A 22,291-nucleotide genomic window follows, 5' to 3' on the forward strand; every position below is an offset into this window, starting at 1 on the left:
TAGAATCATGGAATGGTTTGGATTGGAAGGGACCTTAAAGCTCATCCCATCCCACCCCTGCCATGGCAGGGACACCTCCCCCTGTCCCAGGCTGCTCCAAGCCCCAATGTCCAGCCTGGCCTTGGGCACTGCCAGGGATCCAGGGGCAGCCCCAGCTGCTCTGGGCACCCTGTGCCAGGGCCTGCCCACCCTGCCAGGGAACAATTTCATCCTAATATCGAATCTAAACCTACTCTCTTACTTTGAATCCATTCTCCCTTGTCCTGTCACTCCATCCTTTGGAAATTTTCTCTCTCCATCTTTCTTGTCACCTCTCTTCAGGTGCTGGAAGGCCACAATTAGGTCACCCTAAAGCCTTCTCCAGGCTGAACAATCCCAGCTCTCTCAGCCTTTCTATCCCCATGGGAGAGCTCTTTGTTGTCATCCCTGTGGCACAGCTCACTGTCATTGTCCTCTTTCTCTCTGAGCAGTCCTTGAATTCTGGAGTCTTCTCCTTGGGACAGCCCAAAGGTCCCTCTGGCTCCACATTGTGCCAGGGCCCTCCTCTTCAGCTCCTGCTGCAGCTCCGGGGCCAACAGGATGCTCAGATCCTTCCCAGCCTTGTGCTGTGCCAGTGCTCCATGGCAGGAGCTGTGCCCTCCTGTGCCACCCTGAGGGGGGACAATAACACCTGAGCACGGGGCTGTTGGGCTGCAAGAGAAGCCCAGGATGGGCTGTGGGGCTGTGGTTCCATCTCCCCCAGCCTCGCCACCTCTGTGCCACAGCTCTGAGTGTCCCTTCAGGTCCCTGGGCAGAGCAGCCATGGCAGAGGTGGCAGCCTGTCCCCACGGAGGGATGAGGCCCGGCTCCAGCTGCCCTTCCCTTCACAAACTAGGATGGCAGTTGTTTCCTCTTCCCCCAGTTTGCCATGGTGGGAATTTTTGTCCAAACAGGTCACCCAAATCTGCTTCACCAAGCCTGGCACCTTCCTGGTGTTGAATCTGCACTTTTCCCACTGTCTGCACAGTGGAATCTGCCCTGTGCTGTGCTCATCCCAAACCTTTCCCCTCCATGTAGGCCTGGAATATACACCTTCCTGTTTGCCATCTGTGTCTTAGGTGAGTTATCCAGTGGGAACTCCCTCCTTTAGCAGCGTTTGAGACCATTTATTGAACTAAATCCTGACAGATGTCCTCTCCTCATCCATCTCCATTGATCTTAATCCCAGTCTCCACACCCCAGGGACCCCCAATCCTGCTCTCCAGACCCTGACCCACAACCCTCTGGATGCAACCATCCAACCCCTTCCTTATCCTTGTTCCAGCTGAGGGAGAAGGATGTGTATGGCATAGGGGGTTTTAAAATTATTTTTACAAAGTCATGAGGAGTTCCATGGCAGTAGGACCTCCCTTAGGAAGCCAGGATGGTGCAAGTCCACGTGCTTGGTGAACTTCCACTCCTGCAGCAGAAGGCAGGGAAGCACATCCATGTATCCAACACCAGAACTTTCTGAAATTCAGCTCCATTCCATTAACACCCCCTGGATTATAACAGTGCTGCTTTTTCCATCTCCAGGACATTCCCATACCATTTCCATACTGGTGTGCCCAGTCCAACATCAGACTGAGCCAGGATTCCTTGTAACACCCAACACTTCAGCCATTCCGCACGGGGTTTATTTAGAAACAAACACAAGCTGAGATTCTGCAAACTCAGATTTATATCTTTTTATTTTTTACAAAAAATACATTTTAACAAGTAAATAGAAACCATTTCCATAAGTCCACCGTTGTCCAAAGTGTAAATGTACATTGTAAATTTGCCATTTTTTATATAGACATGTGCTCTATTTTGCCAGTTGTCTACAAGAAATTCAGCTACAGTCTGATGAAACGTAATAAATAATGATTAAGAAATGGAAAAGCTACACACCAAGAAATGGGAAATATAAACTTTGCAAAAGTCATACGTAGTTATATTACAGCCACCTCTTCCCAAATCAAACATTCAATTTCTCCTTTATAAAGTACAACAGTAGTGCATTCCCCTTATTGGCATAGAGAGAGATCTTCCATTGAAATACTGTCCATGGAAAAAATTCCACTGAACTACAACTGAAAGGGACACCAAGGAATTAACTCAGGACAGTAGCAGTGCAAAAGCCAATACTGGCTGAATTAAAAAAAAAAAAAAACCAAGATACTTCCTAAGAATTAACATATTGAACACTAATTAAATGATTTTTAAATGATTTTTTAAATTTATTTTTTATATTTAAGCAAGACCCATTTTTCTGGATGGCTCTTTGGGTGACCAGTCCCACCACAGAGGAAAAGATGGATTTGCTGTCTTTGCCACCCAGTTTGTCATTCCCAGTGACTTGGAAAGAAACCCCTTGCAGCTGGCTGGGAATTTCTCTCGGTACTGTTGCTTCCAGGTTTTCCCACCCATCTTCCATGGACAAATGGGAAGATTTAGAGCAGAGAACTCTAAAAGGGGAGATGTGAAAAAGAGGAATTCCCTTACCTTTCCTATAATAAAAACTGTCTAAAGCAGTTGAACATTTTCAGCTCCAGCTCACTCTGTGGTTTACACCACAGATGAAGAAACATCCCTCCTTTTCCCAGTGCTTCCATCCAACTGGTCCATCACCAGTTTTCAGGATAAAACCCTTAAAGAAGCATTCTTTTGGTAGAAACACACAAATATTCCCCAAATTCTCACCTACTACTTACATTTCTATCCCATGGATGCAACACAGAACATTGCTGGGAGCAATGGAACAACACTGGGATACAACTCTGGGAAGGAAATCAAGGAAGTTGATTTTTTTGCATTTCTAAGATATTCCACTACTTTGGAAGAGGAAATACTCACAGGTATTAATGCTTATATAAGATCCAAAGTCAACGAAAAGGTGTCTGTAGAAAAGTATTAAGATTCCTAATAGTAAAAATATCTGCAAATTTAATTACAAATACATTTCCAAAGCAAAATCCTTAATTAAGTACATCAGGGTCGGTCAGTACTGACAGTGCTCCTTGAAGAGGAAGTGAAGGGAACAGCTAAACATGTGGAATATTTACACTGAGAGATCCACCTATGTCAAATATATAAAGTGAAGCAGCTCTATTTACAATCTGGAACCTAAAGGTTATAATGGAAGAGCAATAAAACACTGCTGAAACACTGAGCTATTAAGTACTGCTGATCTCATGCATTTGTTCTACAACTTGCCCTAGGATTTCATCCACCACATCAATGTCATAATTCACTTGCTGCAGGTCCAGGTCAGGCATGATTGTGGCCAGGAGTTGTCCCACGTTCACTCGGAGAGAGCGGAGCTTCAGGCTGGGGAGAGAGAATTAGACAGGATTAGATGGAGGTGGAATGCTCAGAGTCCTTCACCTAACAGAGCTGGACTGATAATCCAGACTGGAGAGGCTCCATCACTCCCATAAACCAAGAAAAAACCGATGCAGGTAAAACTGCATCAAGATTATTTCTAAATTTACCAGTTTTTCCAAGCTTCTCTTCAGTTTTCAGCTAGAAGGTAAATATTCCCTTAGTTTCAAACCAATACTAAACTGAACTCCCATCAGAAATATTTCTGAGTAGGCATTAGTACAATCCTTTACCCCACACCAGCTTTATTTCTCAAAGCAGTATTAAATCCTAGTATTTTTATCCATTTAGAAACCCCAACTACCACAACCCACAGGAACAAAAGGAGAGAAAAAGAGAGTAGAAGGCAAGAAGGAGGAATTTGTCCAAAGACTTTAAAATATGAATAGGAAATAAGAGTTATACTCCAGGGAAAAGGCTGTGCCTCCCTTTTTTGGTTTCTCTCCTGGATGTCCTTGCTGTGTCCTCTTCCTGATCAAATTGTTTTGCCATGAGCCATCCCTTCTGTGGCCCAATTCCTTCTACTCTCAGATCCTTTATCATCTCCATAACCAGTTCTCCCAGTGCTGCCATATCTCCATCAACTTGTGGGGGAAGTTACTTCCAAGTCCTGCATTTATTTGCTAATTCTTTTAGTAAACACAAGTCAGAGCTATAAGGAAAAATAAAATTTAATGCTGACAGATCAATTTTAATGTGGGTAAGTTTCTTCTTTATGATTGAAAAGGGTCTCTGGAAATTATCCAGCTCATCCTCTACTCCCCTGCCACCCTCTGCCAGTGTCACAGCAGGGAGCGAGAGCTGGATCCAACACTCCCTGGTTGGTCTCTCAGTGCCCAGCACGAGTCACTCTCCAGCCCTGGCCAGTCCAGCCCAGTAGGCACTGGTTTGTGCCACCAGCAGAGTGCACTGCTAGCTCACATTGCACTGCCACGCCCCCAGCAGCACCAGGCACCTTCCTCCCAGCTGCTTTCCCAGGAGCTGTCTCCAGCTGGTTCTCCTGCATGCACTTCCCAGGCGCCCTTGTGGAATTTTCAGGAGCTTTTTTCCCAGCCCATTTCTCCAGTTTGTCAAAGTCCCTCAGCAGCAGCTCTGCCCTCCTGAGTTCCCTCCAATTTGATGGCATCAGGAATTTATTGAGTTCATTTTGGTCTGTCACCCAAGCCATGAATCCTCAGGGGTGGAAGAGACCTTTGTGATTATCCAGTGCTACCCTCACCCCAAAGCCTGTCCCCAAGGGCCACATCCAGACTCCTCCTGAGCACTCCCAGAGACAGTGACTCCAGCACTCCCTGGGCACCTCATCCCAAGGCCTCACCACTCTGGCAGGGAAAAATTGTTTCCAATCTCCAACCTGAGCCTCCCCTGGTGCCATTGGAGGCCATTTCCTCTCCTCCTTTCCCTTGGCACACGGCAGCAGAGCCCGACCCCCCTCACTGCCCCTCCTGGCAGGGACTTGTGGGGAGCAGTGAGGTCCCCCCTGAGCCTCCTCTGCTCCAGCCTGAGCCCCTTTCCCAGCTCCCTCAGCTGCTCCTCCCAGGATGTGTTTTCCAGCCCCTTCCCAGCTCTGTTCCCTTCCCTGGCCACACTCCAGCCCCTCAATGTCCTTTTGAAGTGACACAGAACTGGACACAGGACTTGAGGCGCAAAGGCCTTTTCCATTCCTGGCCTTGCTGCTCATCCCCAGTTTGCCCTCAGTCACCCCATGCTGGTTGTCCTTACTCCCTTTTGACTCTCATGGGGCTGCAGGTGGCTTCCAGGTAGATTTATTCCATGTTTTCCCTGGGATTGAAGCTACAGTGCCAGAATGGAGCTCGGGCTGTCCTAAATAATGCATAACAACTGCCTTTTTCCAGGAATGTCAACTTTTGGAGATACTACAAGGCCAGCTCCCTCTGAAAAGCCTCTCATCCCAGGGATCAATTTGTTTAAGTGGTCCTTTAACTGAGTCCCTTTTTATCACAGGTGATGCTTCCCCCTTTGGGACCTCAGCTCCTGCTCTGGGTTTTTTGCATGTGTGCTATTCCCACTTCCAAGAGCTGCAAGCTCTCTAGCTGGAAGTTTCAGCCCTTCCAAGACATGCCCTGGACCCTGATTCCCCAGGATTTGCCTGCAGCAAGGAGTTGTTACAGGAAGGTTTCAAATCCAGACTCTTTTTCAGCTGATTCAAAAGAAAAACAGATTCTCAAAGTGAAGTTCATTACACAGCATGAAATAATGATCACCCTCTTTCCTGCCTCCCTTTTGTTTCCTTGGTTTGCAAGTTGTGTTCAGAAATTATCCAACATTTTGGATACTTTAAGAAGTATCAGTTTGCTATTCTGTTGTGCAGTGGCTAACCCTGCTCACACAAATCATAAATCACAAACATCACTTGATTAAAAAAAAAACAAACCAACATTCGTTAGGAGTCACAAAAGGCAGTAGAAAAGAATTCCAAGCATCACATTTTATTATACAATTATCAGACATAACCTTCATCAAAACATTTCAAATACAACCAACAAGCAAAAATCTTGAAATAACATCTAGAAAGAGCAAAACTGATACCTTTCTCCATCAGAAAAATTTACAGAGTCTTCTACTTTACTGGTGGTAGACTCATTTGCATGTGCTACAGCCTGTGGGATTGAAGCTTTTAACTGTGCCAGCTCTGCCTTGAGCTCCTCACACTGACAGGCCATCTGATTTTTCTCCACTTCTAGGACTTCAATCTGGCAATCAAAATAAAAATAAAGCTGTCAAAACTATTTAAAACACTATGTGCTATGAAAAGGCAGTAAAAATAGAGATAATTTAAGTGATAGAAGTGTTTTAACAAACATACCTCACTTTTGTATCTGTCTCTCTCAATGGTGCACTTGTCCAGCTGCCTGAAAACCTCATCCAGCTGCACAGCAATCTCATCCACCTCACTCTTGCTCTCACCATCAGCACATTTGCTGCACTCAGTCTTTAGGTTCTGCAGGGTGCTGCACTGCTCCTTGAGCGTTGCTATTTCCCCCAAGGCCTGCTCATAGAGAGCTGTCACCTCGGCCAAACTCCTCCCGTCGGCGCCTCCTTCTCCAAAGGAGGGAACTGTCTCCGTTGCCTGATGGCACATTTCCTTTTTTACATATTTATTATTCATCTCCAAAAGCTGCTGTTCCAGTGCTTCCACTTGTTTGGTTAACGCTTCACATTTGCTTTGGTACATTTCTTTTTCTCTGTTCAATAATTGCAGCTGATTTTTCAGTTCATTTTCCATCTCTACAGATGTCTCAGGAACACCATTCACCTTTTGCTGTTCCCTTTCCAACCCTGCCACAGGAACCTGGACTGGGATGTCTTCCACCTCTTCCTTTTTCACCACCAGGTTTGGGAGCTCTGTCTGTGTTCCTGAGCTCAGCTGTTCATTTTTTGCCTCTGAAGTGGTTGCACTGCAGGGTTCTCCCACGGGAGAGTTTACATTCTGCTTCTCCTCCTGATCCAAACAGATACAGTCCGTTTTTACCACGGGAACATCAGGATCTGCTGAAGGCTTTGGAGTGCTGCTCTCCTCTAAAATGATGACATCTTCATCATCATCATCTTCCTCCTCATGGTTGTTGAATGTTTTGTCACCGAGCCGAGGTGTCTTTACGGACACAGGTGTCACACAACTCTGTGTCTTCCTTTTGAGACTGAGGAGGAAAACATTAAAATAATCAGTTTATTGCTCAGATGCTGCCAAATCATTTGTTTCCAGCCATGTTCAGTGTTTCTCTGAGCACTATTCAAAAACCCACTCCAGAACTAGAAAGAGATGTACCCCTGCAGGGGATTTCAATTTGTGTAGCCAGACTAAATTCCTGTAAAAAAAAGTGCCTGCCATCTGCACACTCACACATTATTCTGAAACAGCCTCAGTATTCCCAGGAACATCCCTACAGGGGAACAGCCTGTGGATAACACAAACTCTGCTCCTAAGCAGACAAATCACTAAAAATGCTCCTTGTCATTTTGTTGCATTCACTTTTGTACTTGACAAAGTCTCCAGGTCCCTTTAACCTGGAGCTTTCCTGTGCTCCCAGAATCCCACAGGAATTTTAGCAGCTGAAGCTGCCCCCAACACCATCATTTTCCTTAAGAAGTTATTAATTTTAAAAATAAACAGAAATCTACTTTGTGCAGGTCCACTCACCTGCTGTCAGGATCCAAATGAGGGGAAGATACTTTAATTAAAATAGGCAGAGATCTTCTAACAGAAGCATCTGATGATTTTGGTAAAAGTAATCTTGGAAGAGCTTCCTTTGCATTCGGAGTTGAGAATGTTTTGAAGTCTTTACTTGAAGAAACAGATGTTTTTAAAAACATTTCATTATTGATCTATAAGACAATGTAAGTTAAGAATGGAAATAAACAGATATTAGTAGATTCTTCGGGATAGATTTAAGCAGTTCTTTATATACCAACACCTAAAATTCTGACACCTACATATCCAAGTACCTCCTTGAACCCAGGCTCAGGATTTTGGGATGAGAAAGGCTGACTAGACTATTGCAAATCCCAGTTTTCCATTTGAAAGTGCTGTGCAGAATCCCAGGCAAGAGCTTTTCCCAAGCTGTGTCTCTGTCTGGAGTTTGCCCATCAGACACAAACTCCAGGACAGACATCCCTGGGAAAGATGCTCAGGGTTCACTCAGTTTTCCCAAAATGAGCAATTTTTGTTTCACTTCTAGAAATTACTTCTGTATTGGGGGAGATCTAATGGCAGAGAAACAATAAAATGAAATAAATAGGTTAAAACAACACATGCAGCATCTCTTCTCCAGAAATGAAGTGATCTTAGGTCAGCAATTGACTTTGAATGCAACTGAAATTAAATCACACTTAGCAAATTTGATTCTGAGTTACAATTCAGACATTCCCATCAAACACCTCGGTCTGCATCTGGATTTAATCTGAATTTGAGCATCTCCTTGCACAAGTGTACCTGTTCCAGCTCTGTCCATCCCCACCCCCTGAGATCCCCACTTTTAAGGGCATCTTTACTTTCATATCCTCATGACATCTCTCTCCAACAAATCCCCCTTCAAGAATTGGGTTCATGCCATAAAAACAGCCACAAGTGACTGACATATCTTTTAGTTTTGGTGAAAGGCCTTTGTCCCTCTCAAACACTTTCCTAATGAGACAGAAATGGTGGATTTTCCATCACTGAGCAGCAAAGAAAGGGGATTTTGGGTTTCCTCATGGTGAGCAAATCCTGCAGAGCCATCAGAGTCAAACTGGATGCTAAAGCAGACATTTGTACCCAGGGCAGGCTCCTGCCAGCTTCAGGAGTTACCTGGTGGCTGTACTCCAGTCGCCTCTTCAGTTTTTCCCTGTCCCTGCACAGCAGCAAGGAAAAAATATAAATTAAAAGCTTAGATTCAAATTGTTCATTCATTATAAAAATGAAATCTAAGATCTAAAAGCAAACACAGTACTCCTCATGTCAGCCAGATACAATAATAAAAGTACTCTTGTTTATTAAATGAAAATTTCCTCAGGAACCTGGAAGCTTGTATGGTCTGAAGTTAGCTTAACCTCAAATAAGTTCCCTCTCAGATTATTTATTTTTAAAATATTGAAACAACCCCAAACTCTCCTTTCTAGAATGTGAGCCAGCATTACAATTACCCAAATCAGTTTCTGTCATACACTGCCATACACCTTAGCAAAGAACCCTTTAATTCTTAAATAAATGTATTGAGCTTTTCAGCTGCCTCAATGTGGACCTTGAAAGTAACAAAGACAAGGTCTCCTAACAGCCCTCAGATTTTGCTTCTGGGACATCCCAACCTATTCCCACACTGCCAATTCCTATGGAGCTACATCCTTGTGGGAGCTGGACTTTCACCCCAACTGCTGCACTGCTCTCCTTGGTAGTTTTTAGTGTTGAGCCCCTTGTAAAAGTCTCCAGAACTCACTTTTTCTTGTAGGTTTTCTCATATGTCGGATGTATTAAATCGTCATCCTCTGGCTCTTCTGGCACATTACAATTCCTGGGGGAGGGGAAGGAACAGGAAAAAACCCACAACAGAAAGAGCTGAACACCCCTGCTGCTGCCAGGTGATCAGTAAGGACTGGGAGGAGCCCCTGGCCTGTGTCCTTACCGGAATTGCGGGTCAGGGTTGAGGGAGCAGTACCACTTCTCTGGCAAGTGCTCGATGCCGTCCGGGAGCTTCCGCCACTTGAGGCACGCGTCGCACTGCACCCACGTCTGGTCAGGCTGTTTCCTGGGGTAAAAAACCAAAAGGAATCAGGGTTTGCACATGGCAGTGTTCTCATGTCAGATAAAGCAGTGACAGCGTGTTCAGCTCTCTGCCGTCACAGTGGGACTCACTGGATCTCCTCGACGGGCAGAGCTAAGGGATATTCCTCGTTTTTCTTGGTTTTCATCTCGTTCCAGTAATCATTGAGCTTTTCTCCCAGTGCTGCTATCGTGAGTCTACAAAGAAAAGAATTGAAAGACCACCTTGAATAATCCAATTCTAGCACAGAAAGAACCTTTATTAACTCCAGTGACAGAATAAGGGCATGAAGCACTTTAGTATTTCTAATTGCACAACAGTGGGAAAAAAGCTGGAGCTGGCAAACATTTGGTCACTTTAACGCAGGATAAAGTCTCCACACTGCTAAAGGAGCAGGCCAGTCTCACCCAAGTTCATTTTTAGCTTTGTTTCCTGCTCAGGGCTCATCGTGCAGCTCAGGGACTCCCAGAGCTGGCCCACACAGGAGGGAGAGGTGAGGAACAATAACAAACCCCACAGGTGAGCTAAAGGTGAGGACAGCCTCCTGTCAGCCTGTGGAATTCACCTCTGAGCAATCCAGTGGATGAGTAACCAAGCCCAGCCACCTGACACCGCCCCGGGCCTTGAACCAACACAAATGTTTGTGCAGTGAACTCATGTGACCCAGAGAGTTTGGATCCAGGTCACCTCTGAACCCAGGCAGGGATTGCTGAGCCAGGAGGCACCAGAAGGGCAGAAATGAGCAGGGATGCATGGACGGGATCACATTCCAAATCACATCCCTTTTCTGGGGAGGCAAGAAGTGCAGAGCACCTTTACATCAGGTTCACAACTTCCCAGCCCAAAACAAAACCATCTTTTGAAAGCCTGGAGCACTCCTGGCAGAAAAACCTTTCTAGAAGACTTTTCAAGTGTGGTATCACTGTGCCCACTCACATGCCAAATGTGGGGGTAAAAATCAGAGAAAGCTGGGAAGTTCCATTCCCATTGGAACAAAAGTGTAACAGTACTGAAATTAAAGGTGAAATGCAGTTTCTGCTTCCTGGATGGAATGCAGTGGCCATGCAGGGAATCTGTCCCTGGATGTTAACACAGCAACCTGAAGCATAGGCTGAGAGGGAGGAGGGTGAAGCAAAGCAGAAACACCAGAGCCAGGTTCTGCTGGAATCTCTGCAGGAATGGGAACTCCACGGGACCAGAAGCCCAGAAAGCACAGAGCAGCCAAGACAGGAGAAGCTGTTTTGCTGCTGAAGCAGCAGCTGGGGTGAAATCACTCTCCTCAGAACAACTTGGTTCATTATAATTTAATTGCAAGATTAACTCACACCTCCACCCCAAAGTTACATCCAGGAACTCAAAGGTTTGGAGGTCTTGGAGGTCTTTTCCAACCTTAAGGATCCTGTGATTCTCCCCACTTGTCTGGATATTGATTTAATTATATTTTGGACAGACTGGCTGGACACAAAGGTCCCAGATTTATTCGGGGGCTGACAGACAAATCAAACCCAAGGGACTGAGGAAACCCCCTTTTCATGTGAGTGTTCAAAAAAGCCCAACAAGTGGAAAACATTCCCTGCTCACTGTGCCTGCCAAGGGCATTCCCAATTCCTGCCCCTCTGCCAAGGGAACTGTTGGCGCCTCACACAGGAAATGGTTCAGGGATCACAAATTTCCATATCCACATGAAAAGTACTGTTGGGCACATGGAAAATGCCTCCTCCTAAACAGCCAGGGAAACAGCCAGGGAAAAGAACATCCAGGGAAAAACATGGGAACAAGGCTGGTATGGATACGTGGAGTGGGAGAAAGTTTATAAGGAAACAGAAGGAGACAAAGAGGGGGCAGACAAAAAGGGGTCTAAAAGGAGTTGTTTGCATTTAAACCAGGTTCTGCCAGAACACCATAAACTTTTCTTCTTCCTATTTAAAGAAGCAGCTTTATCAAGTATATCCCAGGAAATGACAATATGGGGTAGAAAGTGCAGATAAAAATACCTGTATTCGTTGGTGTAGTCGAAATCTTGTTTGTTGTGAGTTGGTTTTAGGAAGTTGCATTCAATAATCCCAACAACACCCACGCCCATGTTGTTTGCCTGCAAGGAATGAAGGTTTATCAGGAAAACCAACCCAAATTCCATGCCAATATTGCAAGAGTTTGCTGGAGGTAATCATTAACTACATCTACATTGGGTAAAAAGGACTTTCTTAGGCTTAGGACTTCTCTCCAAGGAGAGAATCTTGATATAAACCCCGTAAATAACAAATCCTCTGTTCCACCCCTCTTTTTGTCCTGAAAGATATGCTCAGATATTTTTGTATCAAACAACCTCAAAACCAAACAATTTAATATGATTTTTAACTGCTGCACACAGCAAAAAATGTGATTTTATAAAGTATACATCAATATCCTACTTTCCATCCATATTCTTTTTTAAAATCAGCGTTTGAACGAAATTTGTCAAGATGTTAAAATATTTTGAAGGCTCAGTTTCTTACCTTTAACTGACAGCCAACTCTTTCATAAGCTTTGATGAGTCTATTTTTGTGGTACATCATTATTCCATAATGATCTTTGTTTCTGCAGTTAAATCCGAAAGTAATTCTGACTGTTTTGGCCTTTTAGCAGGTATTAAGGAAAAATAGGGTGAATCTCATGGAACACAAAAACCAGAGTTACTCTGAGTGGGTCTAAAAACTTTCTTTTCTTATATTGAGATAATTCCTTCAGTATGACTTCAAAAAAACCAAAAAACCCCCCAAAACAATCCAAATTTTATCAGTGGAACTGCAACACACCCACAAGAATCCAGCCATAACAAGTCACAGAATTCAGCTCAGCAATGGAAATATTAAAGGATACGTTGAGAAATTTGGGTCTGTAAATATCCCGCTCGATGAAGGCCAAACTTTTGGAAACCAGCTGTGTTTTCACTTTCTGTCCTCTCAGGATGATCTGCATAGTTGGTTTCAGGTACAAAATACTGCAGTAAGCCTACAAAACAGACATTATATTAAAACATATACACCCTTTTTATTCCACAAATAAATCCAATTTTAAAATCCCAACACGTACTCTTAGCGAATAATCACTTTCTGGAACAATCTGGTCCAGTCTCTCCTGTTTTTTGTAGCCTCTTTTGCCTGTTTCATCCAAATCTTCTGGAATTCTGATGTCGTATTTATCCTTGTCGAAATCAAATTCTGGTTTGTCGTTTTTATCTCTAAGAATTAAGATGGAAAAAGGTATTAATTATAGGGGGAAAAAGCAAATACAAGGGGAGGTATTGTGGTGGAGCCAGGAAAGAAGGAAAAAAAGGGGAATTCCTCATAGATTTTGAGTCCAGCTTCCCAGTTATTTAAGTGCCCACAGCCTTTTTCCAGTTATTCCACACACAAAAAACCCCCAAACCCTTCTGTGTTTGCATACACTGAAACAAAATGTAAAATTAATGAGAGATAAGAGACTGGATTTATCTTACTTTCTAAGATTCCAAATGATAATCCTGGTGCCTTTCTTCCCTATGATGGCATCCAGCTCTGCCAGTAATTTCTCCTCAGTAGAGAACAAGGAATGTGTCAGGATGGCCTTGAGGCTGTTCTTGGATTCTGCTGGATCACTGATCTGCCGTGGGCACTGTGTTAAGGAGAGGGACTTGGAATGGAGTGATGATCCCAAAAAATGAGGAAATTTCTGGACTCACTTCCCAGCTTCTCATTCCATATCTCAGAGCTCCTACAAGCTTCAAGGTTTTAACAAATTATGGCATCTCACAGAATTTTTTGCCTTTTGACTCCTCTCCAAGGAGAAAATTTTGATATAAACATCCATAAAAGCAGCCAAGGATTTCCTTTGGTGACGCTATCCCCCAGATTTGGGATGTGCCCACAACCCTTCACTGGGAATGCTGAAAAGGATATGTTGGTTGGTGAATGTCACGATAGGAACCATGACATGCTCTGCTTTGGTGACTTCCAGGAAAGTCTGGGATAACAGCCCCACACTCATGGTCTCCCCATTCTTGGTGAAGACAATGGCATCCTTTCCCAGGCGCATGGATCCTGACTTGAAGCCATTCCCGTACAGTCCCACGGGAACGCGGCCGTTCATCACCGACTTCTCGCTGAAGCCAAAGCTGAAACACGGGGAACATGAGGAGAGTGGAAAAATCCCTGGAAAACTTGAGAGTTCAGCAGATGCAAGTGCAGGACTTGCCAAATTACATAACCCAACGAGTTTCTCTCTTGTTTCAGAGGTCAGGGACTCCTGCACAATTACATCCTAAAATCACCTGGACAATGCTGCTAAAACCACACAGCAAAAACTTGGGAAAATCCACGTCCAGCTTTTAAGTATGGCATAGAAATATCATCTGTCTGGAATTAGGTGTAAAAGCATTCTTATGGCATTCTAAAAAAAAGCCCCTAACCCTGTCTTTTTCCTCTCTCCACTTCCTAGGAAATGTTTGATCCACAAGTTTGCCATTTCCGTTTACAGATCACACTTAGAGTAAAGCAGGGAACTGCATATGGAATTTAGGAAGCTGTTATTGTGCTATTATGGTATCTGACAGAGAAATAACAGCTTGAACTCAATCTTACTCAAATTTAAATCTGCAGGCAGAGCAGTTTTTTATACTAAAGAGAAATTGGACAGAAAGCTCTTTGCTAACTGTAAAAATAAGAGAAAAATCAGTTCAAACCCCACAGAATATTTAAAGATAAAAAGATAAGTCACATTATCATTCATTAAAACTTCTACAATAGCTTCTATTATTAATACTCGCAGGGGTTTGAGCTGAATCTCCCTTCTTTTCTCATTCACTAACTTAAACTAAAGCAATTAATAATAATAATAATGATTATGATGATAGTAATAAGAAAAAACTCTGAATTCTCCTTATCTCCACTAGTAGGCACTACAGAGTTTCCACAGCATCAAGGGAACACTGAGAGAAGGGATAAAAGGAAACGATGAGGTGAAAGTTCCCTGACAAAGTTACAGGGAAGCTTTAGTAGTACCTGTCTGCTCCGGAGTCTCACCTGGACATTCACTTACCTTCAGAAATGCTGAATTTATGAGCAAAATCAGTGAATTAGAGATGAGAAACAGGAATAAACTGAGCAGTAACAGAACCAGAACTGGATTTTCCACAAGGCAGGTAAAGAGGTTGCCTACCTGAGCATTTTGTGCAGCTTCTCCGAGTTCATCCCATTCCCATTATCCGTGAATGTCAGGCAGATGTTGTCGTTGATGACGGTTTTGTCAATCCAGATCTGCTTGGCACTCACATCTGGATCATAGGCATTATCTGAGGGCAAGGAGAGCAAACAGGGTGGGAGACTAAACAGCACAAATTCAACTGTTTAAGTGCAAACACATTTTAAAAATGTTAGGATGGAACAGCTGCATCCAAACCAGGAGAACCTCACCCAAATCAGCACAAAATTCCCCAGATTATCGATGGCAGCAACACAGAGGCAAAAAGTGTAGCTGGAGGTGAGCAGCTCACATGAGAACAGAAAATGAAAGCAAGACAAGGTTCCAGTTTCATTTCCTGCCTGCAGAGCAGCTGGTGCAATGTTTACTTTCTCTCAGCTCTTGCAGAGGGGAACTGCAAAATGCTTCAGACTCAAATTTGTGTTTACAGGATGTGAAAGAGTGAAACATGAGTGCAACAGAAACCAGAACACCACAAACCACTCCTGGCAGCAAAGCCAGGCCCAACCCCATCTGCCCCAACACCACTTTCTTCCATCTCTTCCCCTCATCCCCCTGGGATTTGTGAGGAGGGAGGAAAGGTGGGATGTGATGGCACCTCTGCCTCACTGCCTGTTCTGAAGGTTCATCTGAGAGACATAAAACAGCTCAAGCCAATAAAAGGAACTGCAGCTTGGCAGGTTCCTTCCTACAAACTTTAAGTCCAAATTGCATCACAGTGAAATATTTTGTAAAATGTATTTCTGCATCACAAAAGAGGATGTACAGGTACACCTGAAAGTTTGGAAGTAGTTGGAGTGTTAAAAGAGCTGAAATGATTTAACATATTTTACTCCCAAAACAGCCAGTCCTTTCCACAGCCACAGGGCTCTGGTTTCCTCCTTTACGACAGCTTTGGCCTTATCCAGCAGAAAAATCCCTCTTTTATTTTTTGTTAGGGGGAAGGGAAGGCGTGGGAAGGTGTGGGAAGGCGTGGGAAGGTAAGCCTGCTCATCATTCTCTGACTGTGGAAGAGAGGAACACTGGACATGTCCAGTTAACTTCTGTTCAAAATCAAAGGCAAGGTGGAGCTAATAAAGAGATGCACAAGCCCCAGGTAATGCAGGTAACAGGACCAGAACAAAGAGCAAAACACTCAGGATCTTCAGCCAGGTCTTCCTCTACCTGAAGGAAAAAGGTTTTGTAACAAGGAACAAAAATTATTCCAAGCTATTGATCACCTACCTATGAGCTCTGCAATTGCGCTGAAGGGCCAGGTGTGGCTGGTGGAGTTGGTGTGCAAGAACTTTGGGCACAGCTGGAATAAACCACAAGCAAGGGCATTAGTTTGTGCTCTCCAAGGCAGAAAACAGTCTGTTAAAGGAAGGAACATTCCATGAAGCTGTTTTGGACATGCCCATCAAAAGGCTGTAATTGAATTTATTTCTGGGTATTGGCAGGGAACGTTGATTCAGCTCCTGAAGAGGAAATCCAGCACAGTCTCAGCATATTCTGAGCATGGGTTATATTGTCATCCTAGCAGTCTTCATCTTTATAAAAATATAAGGAACTACTAGTATATAATGATGGCAGGGACTACAGAAAACATCAAAGCTGTGGTTCCAAATCCAGTAAGAGAAGCTCTCAGATGTTAAAAACTCACATCTTAAACCAGGATTCAAACTTCATGCCAAAAGTGAGCAGCACCCAATACCCTCCGTGGGTCACTGTCTGTGCCCACAGTGACCAAAATCACCTCTCAGACCCTCTCCAGGGGTGCTTTGTGCTTTAAGCAGTTGGATCTCACACATTTTATGTAACCAAAGGCACAGCCACTACCAGAATTAGGTGGGAATACGCAAAAAAGCACCTCTTTATGGGATGTAACTTAGTGACAAAAGCATTGCCAAGCATCCCATCCTAGGTTCACATATATTCACTTCAAGACTAGGAAAACCAGAACTAAATATCCATGTAAGTTAAGGATCCATCCATGCAACTGTTGGTGAAATTTTAACTGCTGCAACTGATAGTTGTGCTTGCATTATCACTGAGGAAATCTGTGGTTACACTTTTCATGAGGCCTTTAACACAAACCCCCCTGCACCAATTGGCTCGAGCCCTACTGCCAAAGTTGTGCTGATGGCAGAAAAAGCAGCACCTATGGACACCTAACACTGAAAACAGCCCTTGTACCACTGAGTTACACAAAAACCAGAATATAATCCACATTATTACACACATAAAATCAGAAAGATGTTTTAAAATACTGTGTACACATCCATACTTAATTTTTACAGTTACTCACTGACAAGCACTTTTATAACGGTATAAAGTGTAAATAAAAGTAAAGCTCAAATAAAAGCGAGCAACCACTTCAAGGCTCCAAGTTGAAAAGGAATGATGCTAAAAGCAAATCCTAGAGTCACAAACCAGGTACCAGAGCAGGAGGAAGGCAGAGGGAGCAGTAACACCCCTGGTTCAGAGCAACAGAAACGTCACCTTGATTCTCAGGTCACAGCAGCACATGACACACTTCCAACTGCAACTTAATCCCTGCACTTCTCCCTGGAGCACAAGTGGGAACAGACACCACGTTCCTCGCTGCCATCTGTGCTGCAGAGCTCCAGGTTTACAAAATCTGGTGCACTGAGTCAGGCTAAGCAGGGGTGCCCCCAACAGATGCTTCCAAATAATTTTGAATCCGAGAGAAAATTCCTCTGGGCTATTAATGGAAACCTCACATGTGCCATGGCATGTGGGCAAAAGGATCTTTGGATTTCTCCCTCTGCTGTACAGGAACTCAGGGGATCCTCAGATCCCTGGGTGATTCTCTTCACTTCCACAGAACTGGCAGCATCTGCTCCTTTGTTTTCTAAGCTTCAGGATCAAAACACACAACAAACAATTAGTGGGGTTTTTCCCACCTGAAGTCCCTTCTTGGCAAAACAAAATCACTTTTAAAAATCCCAACCCACCACAGGGATGCACATTCAGGGATTTGCATCTGATCAGCTCCCTGCTGAAACACAGAACAACTCCAGCCATACAGGAGGCTGGAAGTGCAGGATTCCCTGCTGGATTCCCTGCTGGCACTGGAATTTCAGCAATACAGACCTGGCAAGAAGTCCTGACTGTGGTTTTGACAGGCATCAACTCACACTTGGGAATCTCATGGAATCTTTGAGGCTGGAAAAGCCCTCCCAGCCCAGCCAGGCCCAGCTGTGCCCCATGCCCACCTTGTCCCCAGCCCAGAGCACTGAGTGCCACCTCCAGCCCTTCCTGGGACACCTCCAGGGATGGGCACTCCAAAGCTCCCTGGGCAGCCCCAGCCAAGGCCTGACCACCCTCTCCATGAGGAAATTCCTCCTGAAAAGAAAGAAGCACCTCCCCTGACCATCAGACAATGCTGAGGAAGGATGGAAAGAACCTCAGTGTCACCCACAGTGCCATCATCACCAATAAATGTCCTTTTTTTCCCTGTGAACCAAATCATTCTGGGTAAACAGAGATAAAACCTTCCTGTGTAACACAACAGCTCCACACCCTTCATTTCACTGCTGTGAACCACTGGGAATTCTGAAAACAACATCACTAGAATTGCGCTGATATTCTCTGGACCACTGCTTGGGGGAGGGTTTGAGAAAGGCTGGAAGGTGGTTCCCAGAACTGGGAATTGTAGCAGGTCGTTGAAGGGCTGGAAGATGGGAACTGGAACAAATGGGGTCTTGGCTCTAACATCTCCCATCCCTCAGCAAAAAGCGAGCAAGTATCCCACAGGAAATTCATGGGAAAGTTATCTCAGAGCAGACAGCACCGTCTGATCACAGAATTACAGAATGCTTTGGGTTGGAAGGGACCTTAAAGATCATCCAGTTCCAATCCCTGCCACAAGCAGGGACACTTTCCACCAGACCAGGATGCTCCAAGCCCCATCCAGCCTGGCTTTCATCATACCAGGCATTGAAACAAGGGCACAAGACCAGATTAAAGAACAGAACAGTGGGTTAACGCCATCAGTTTTGTAGTTTCCTCCAGAGCAATCCAGCTGTCAGCAACCACTCCCTAAGTCCTGATGAACTCATCAGGAAATATTTAAGTCCATTTGTCCCCTTACACTTCATTCATCAATGCACCGCTTTAATTAGCCCATAATTAATTGAGGTTCAGTAAGAGCTGGTCCCCAGATGAACACTCACTTTGCCAATCCAGCTGTTTTGCTCACTCAGCCAAACACATTTCGTTACTAAGTAGGCTTTGTTTAGTAATTTCATTTTTCCTCCTGAGACCAAGTGCAGCCAAATACAACTCAAATGTCCCACTTCTTCCAGCTGGGTATATCTGAACTTAAAGTGTCCTGCGAAGAGCATCCCCTACAGTTACAACCAGCAAATACTGAAGAACAAAGCAGTTTATCTCTCAAAAATGACAAGCAGCTTTGGGAATTTTAGTTTTCCAAGCAAACCAGAACTGTCCCATCCCTTGCAGATCCCAAGGTTTGCACAAATCCAAAACCATTGCAGAGTTTGCCTCATTTTGGAACTTACTGCTTGCACATACTAAATTTCTGTTTTGTTACACGGCATCACTGCAGTAACTTATCCCACATTTGAGTGGAAAAATGCATGTTGGTTTATCCTCCACTTATGTAACAACTTCTTGGGAACAACACTGCCATTTTCATGGAATTGTTTAGGTTGGAAAAGCCCTCCAAGACCACTGAGCCCAAGCTGTGCCCGATGCCCACCTTGTCCCCAGCCCAGAGCACTGAGTGCCACCTCCAGCCCTTCCTGGGACACCTCCAGGGATGGGCACTCCAAACCTCCCTGGGCAGCTCTTTCCAAGGCCTGACCACCCTTTCCAGGAAGAAATTCCTCCTGAAACTTCCTGAAATTTTTCCTCCTCTCCCTCCCAGCTACACAATCCCAGTTCCACGACTGTGCAATCAACCACATCAAGGGACCGATCCAAAGTAAAAGCTGCTCTTAAAATATTAACCTGGATCCCCTCCCTCAGCTGCTTCATTGTTCAGCTGGACAAAAATATTGCCAGAGCAACAGCAGGAGAGAAATTCCAGCGTGGGAATGAGTTACCAGGCCTTCCAAGTGCCTGTGCTGTTTGGAAGTGCTTCTGAAACCACGGGAAATACTTTCTATTCCCAAAGAACTGGGACCATCAGCTCTCCCCACCATTCTCTGGATTACAAAGCCTTTTACAAACCTGCCCCAAACTGCATCAGCTGCTTCACCTGAGGAAAAAAAAACCCCAACAACCCTACAAAACCCACAGCTTTCACTGGAAAGCCACTGAATGCAAATTCTTAGTTGAGCCTGCGACAGACAAAACCAAAGAGCAGCCTAAAAATAATTCAGAAAGTTACCAAGGGCATCTTGTTTCGTTTGTACCTCTGAGAGTGCAGCTTGCCAAAGTGATTTCAACCTGAGAATGATCTGAAACTCTGAACTGCCAGATGCAAAGGCTGATTATCGATACTTTCTTCTCTCAAGAAGACTCATGGTATGTCCAAAAAGTAATAATAAATCAAAATCTTTATCTGAACAAGCAGAACAACCCAGCTCTAATAAAATATCACACCATCTGTGGATTTTAAACACTTGCAAGAATTAAAGGCCTGAAATCACAATCAAAATGCAATTGCTGAACTTCAAGAAGATGATGTTTAGAGCTCATCTCTAGAATCAAGGCAACTTTTATTAGGGTAATATAAATTGAAATTAAGATAACATCAATTGATATTAGGTGATAAAATTTCAGACAGAGGTTGGACTCAAGGATCTTGGAGGTTTTTCTCATCCTAAATGATTCTGTAATTCCAGCAGTGCTGAGCATATCCTAACACACCTTTTTCGTTCAAATATTTGCTAAGTTACTCATCGTAGTACTCCTGCTTCTTTCCACCATTCTGTAAGCAAGGTGATGAGCCAGGTGTAGCTCTAGGCGAAGTTTAGAGGCATTGACTTGAAAAAAACCCTCCTGTTTCATCTGAAAAAGCAGCTTTGACTTCATTTATATCAGCACAAATAAAGAAACGACCAGCTGCCGCAACAGCTCGGCAACAATACTGCAACTGAAAAGCACAACACAGCAGCATTTAACTGAGTGAACACTCATCCCCCTTAGATGTAATTAGGGTTAAAATGTAATTAGGCCGCTTGCAATAAAAGTAGTTAAGATTTGAAGTTACAAGTTGGCAATTAGAGGTCACGGCGCTCACCAGAGGCTGGGAAAATCCGCCCCCAACACCCAGCCCACCCCCAGCCCTCACCGTCCCCTCAGCACAGCCCAGCCGGACCGATATAACTTAATTGTCCAGGATCTGAGCCGGGATAAGGGCGGGAAAGCTCCCGGTCCCACGTCCCCCCGGAAAGACGAGGCGGCGCTCCCCGCCCTCGCTGAGGGAGTGACCCTGGAAGTGTCCAAGGCCAGCTTGGACGGGGCTCTGAGCAACCTGGGATGATGGAAGGTGTCCCTGCCCATGGCGGCGGCTCGGAACGAGCTGGTCTCTCAGGCCGCTTCCCCCGGCCGGCCGCGGTGCCGCCGCCCCCTCACACTCACCGCGCTCAAGCGGATCCCTCCCTGTGTTTTCGCCGCCATCTTTAGGCCGCGGCCCCGCGCGCGCTTCCGCCTCCCCGGGGCCCTTTGGCGCTTCCGGCGCCGGGCGCGCGCACGCGGGGGCGGGGCTTCGAGCGAGGCCGCGCCCCCTCCCCGGCGCGCGGGGCCGGGGCTGAGGGCGGTGTGAGGGGAAAGGGAGGCGTGGAATTGTTCCGGCTGGAAAAGTGCTCCAGGATCACCCAGTCCAGCCTGTGCCCGATCCCCGCCTTGTCACTCAGCCCAGAGCACTACCTCCAGGCCGTCCCGGGACACCTCCAGGAATAGGGACTCCAAACTCCCAATGCGTGATCACCTTTTCCAAGAGGAAATTCCTCCTGGTGTCCAACCTGAGCCTCCCGTGGCACAGCTTAAAAGCTCTTTCCTCCTGTCCCTGTTCCCTGGCAGCAGAGCCCGACCCCCCCGGCTGCCCCCTCCTGTCAGGGACTTGTGCAGAGCCACAAGGTCCCCCCTGAGCCTCCTTTGCTCCAGCCTGAGCCCCTTTCCCAGCTCCCTCAGCCGCTCCTGGGGCTCCAGCCCCTTCCCAGCTCCCTTCCCTGCCCTGGACACGCTCCAGCCCCTCCAGGGCTCTCCTGCAGGAGCCAGAACTGGGCACAGCCCTCGAGGGGCCTCTCAGTGCCCAGCACAGAGGGACAATCCCTGCCCTGCTCCTGCTGGACACACAATTCCTGACCCAGCCCAGGGGCCAGTGGCCTCCTGCCCACCTGGGCACCCCTGGGCTCGTGTCCAGCCGCTGGCACCAGCACCCCCAGGGCCTTTCCCACCGGGGCACTTTCCCACAGCGTTGCTGCTCTCCAGGCAGACTCTCGGCGTGTCCCTGTCCG

The 22,291-nt window shown here is 45.5% G+C and overlaps 1 protein-coding gene across 2 annotated transcripts; it reads right to left on the reverse strand.

Moving 5' to 3' along the window:
* Positions 1 to 1,723: 1,723 nt before the first annotated feature.
* On the reverse strand, positions 1,724 to 21,499 carry MORC3 (MORC family CW-type zinc finger 3). 2 transcript variants are annotated; one of them, XM_082278903.1, is made up of 17 exons: positions 21,414 to 21,499; positions 16,083 to 16,155; positions 14,817 to 14,949; positions 13,587 to 13,773; positions 13,120 to 13,262; positions 12,714 to 12,861; positions 12,501 to 12,632; positions 12,137 to 12,256; positions 11,636 to 11,733; positions 9,734 to 9,838; positions 9,504 to 9,626; positions 9,318 to 9,392; positions 8,693 to 8,735; positions 7,547 to 7,731; positions 6,212 to 7,046; positions 5,935 to 6,098; positions 1,724 to 3,330 (listed from the first exon to the last, which is right to left on the reverse strand). In XM_082278903.1, the coding sequence occupies exons 1-17, from the start codon at positions 21,450 to 21,452 to the stop codon at positions 3,177 to 3,179; spliced, it is 2,757 nt and encodes a 918-aa protein (XP_082135029.1). In that variant the 5' UTR covers positions 21,453 to 21,499; the 3' UTR covers positions 1,724 to 3,176. The 2 variants fall into 2 exon arrangements, with proteins under 2 accessions (XP_082135029.1, XP_082135028.1); XM_082278902.1 differs by having other exon boundaries at positions 13,120 to 13,267; positions 13,559 to 13,773.
* Positions 21,500 to 22,291: the final 792 nt, after the last annotated feature.

Source organism: Coloeus monedula (assembly GCF_965178545.1).
Source record: "Coloeus monedula genome assembly, chromosome: 3".
Lineage (NCBI taxonomy): Eukaryota > Metazoa > Chordata > Aves > Passeriformes > Corvidae > Coloeus > Coloeus monedula.

Coding starts and splice junctions, on each gene's coding strand:
- MORC3 (XM_082278902.1), bottom strand. CDS start 21,452: ATGGCGGCGAAAACACAGGGAGGGATCCGCTTGAGCGCG. Junction 9,627..9,733: donor CTGCCCGTCGAGGAGATCCA/GTGAGTCCCACT, acceptor TTTTTACCCCAG/GAAACAGCCTGACCAGACGT. Junction 7,732..8,692: donor GACTGGAGTACAGCCACCAG/GTAACTCCTGAA, acceptor ATTGTCTTATAG/ATCAATAATGAAATGTTTTT.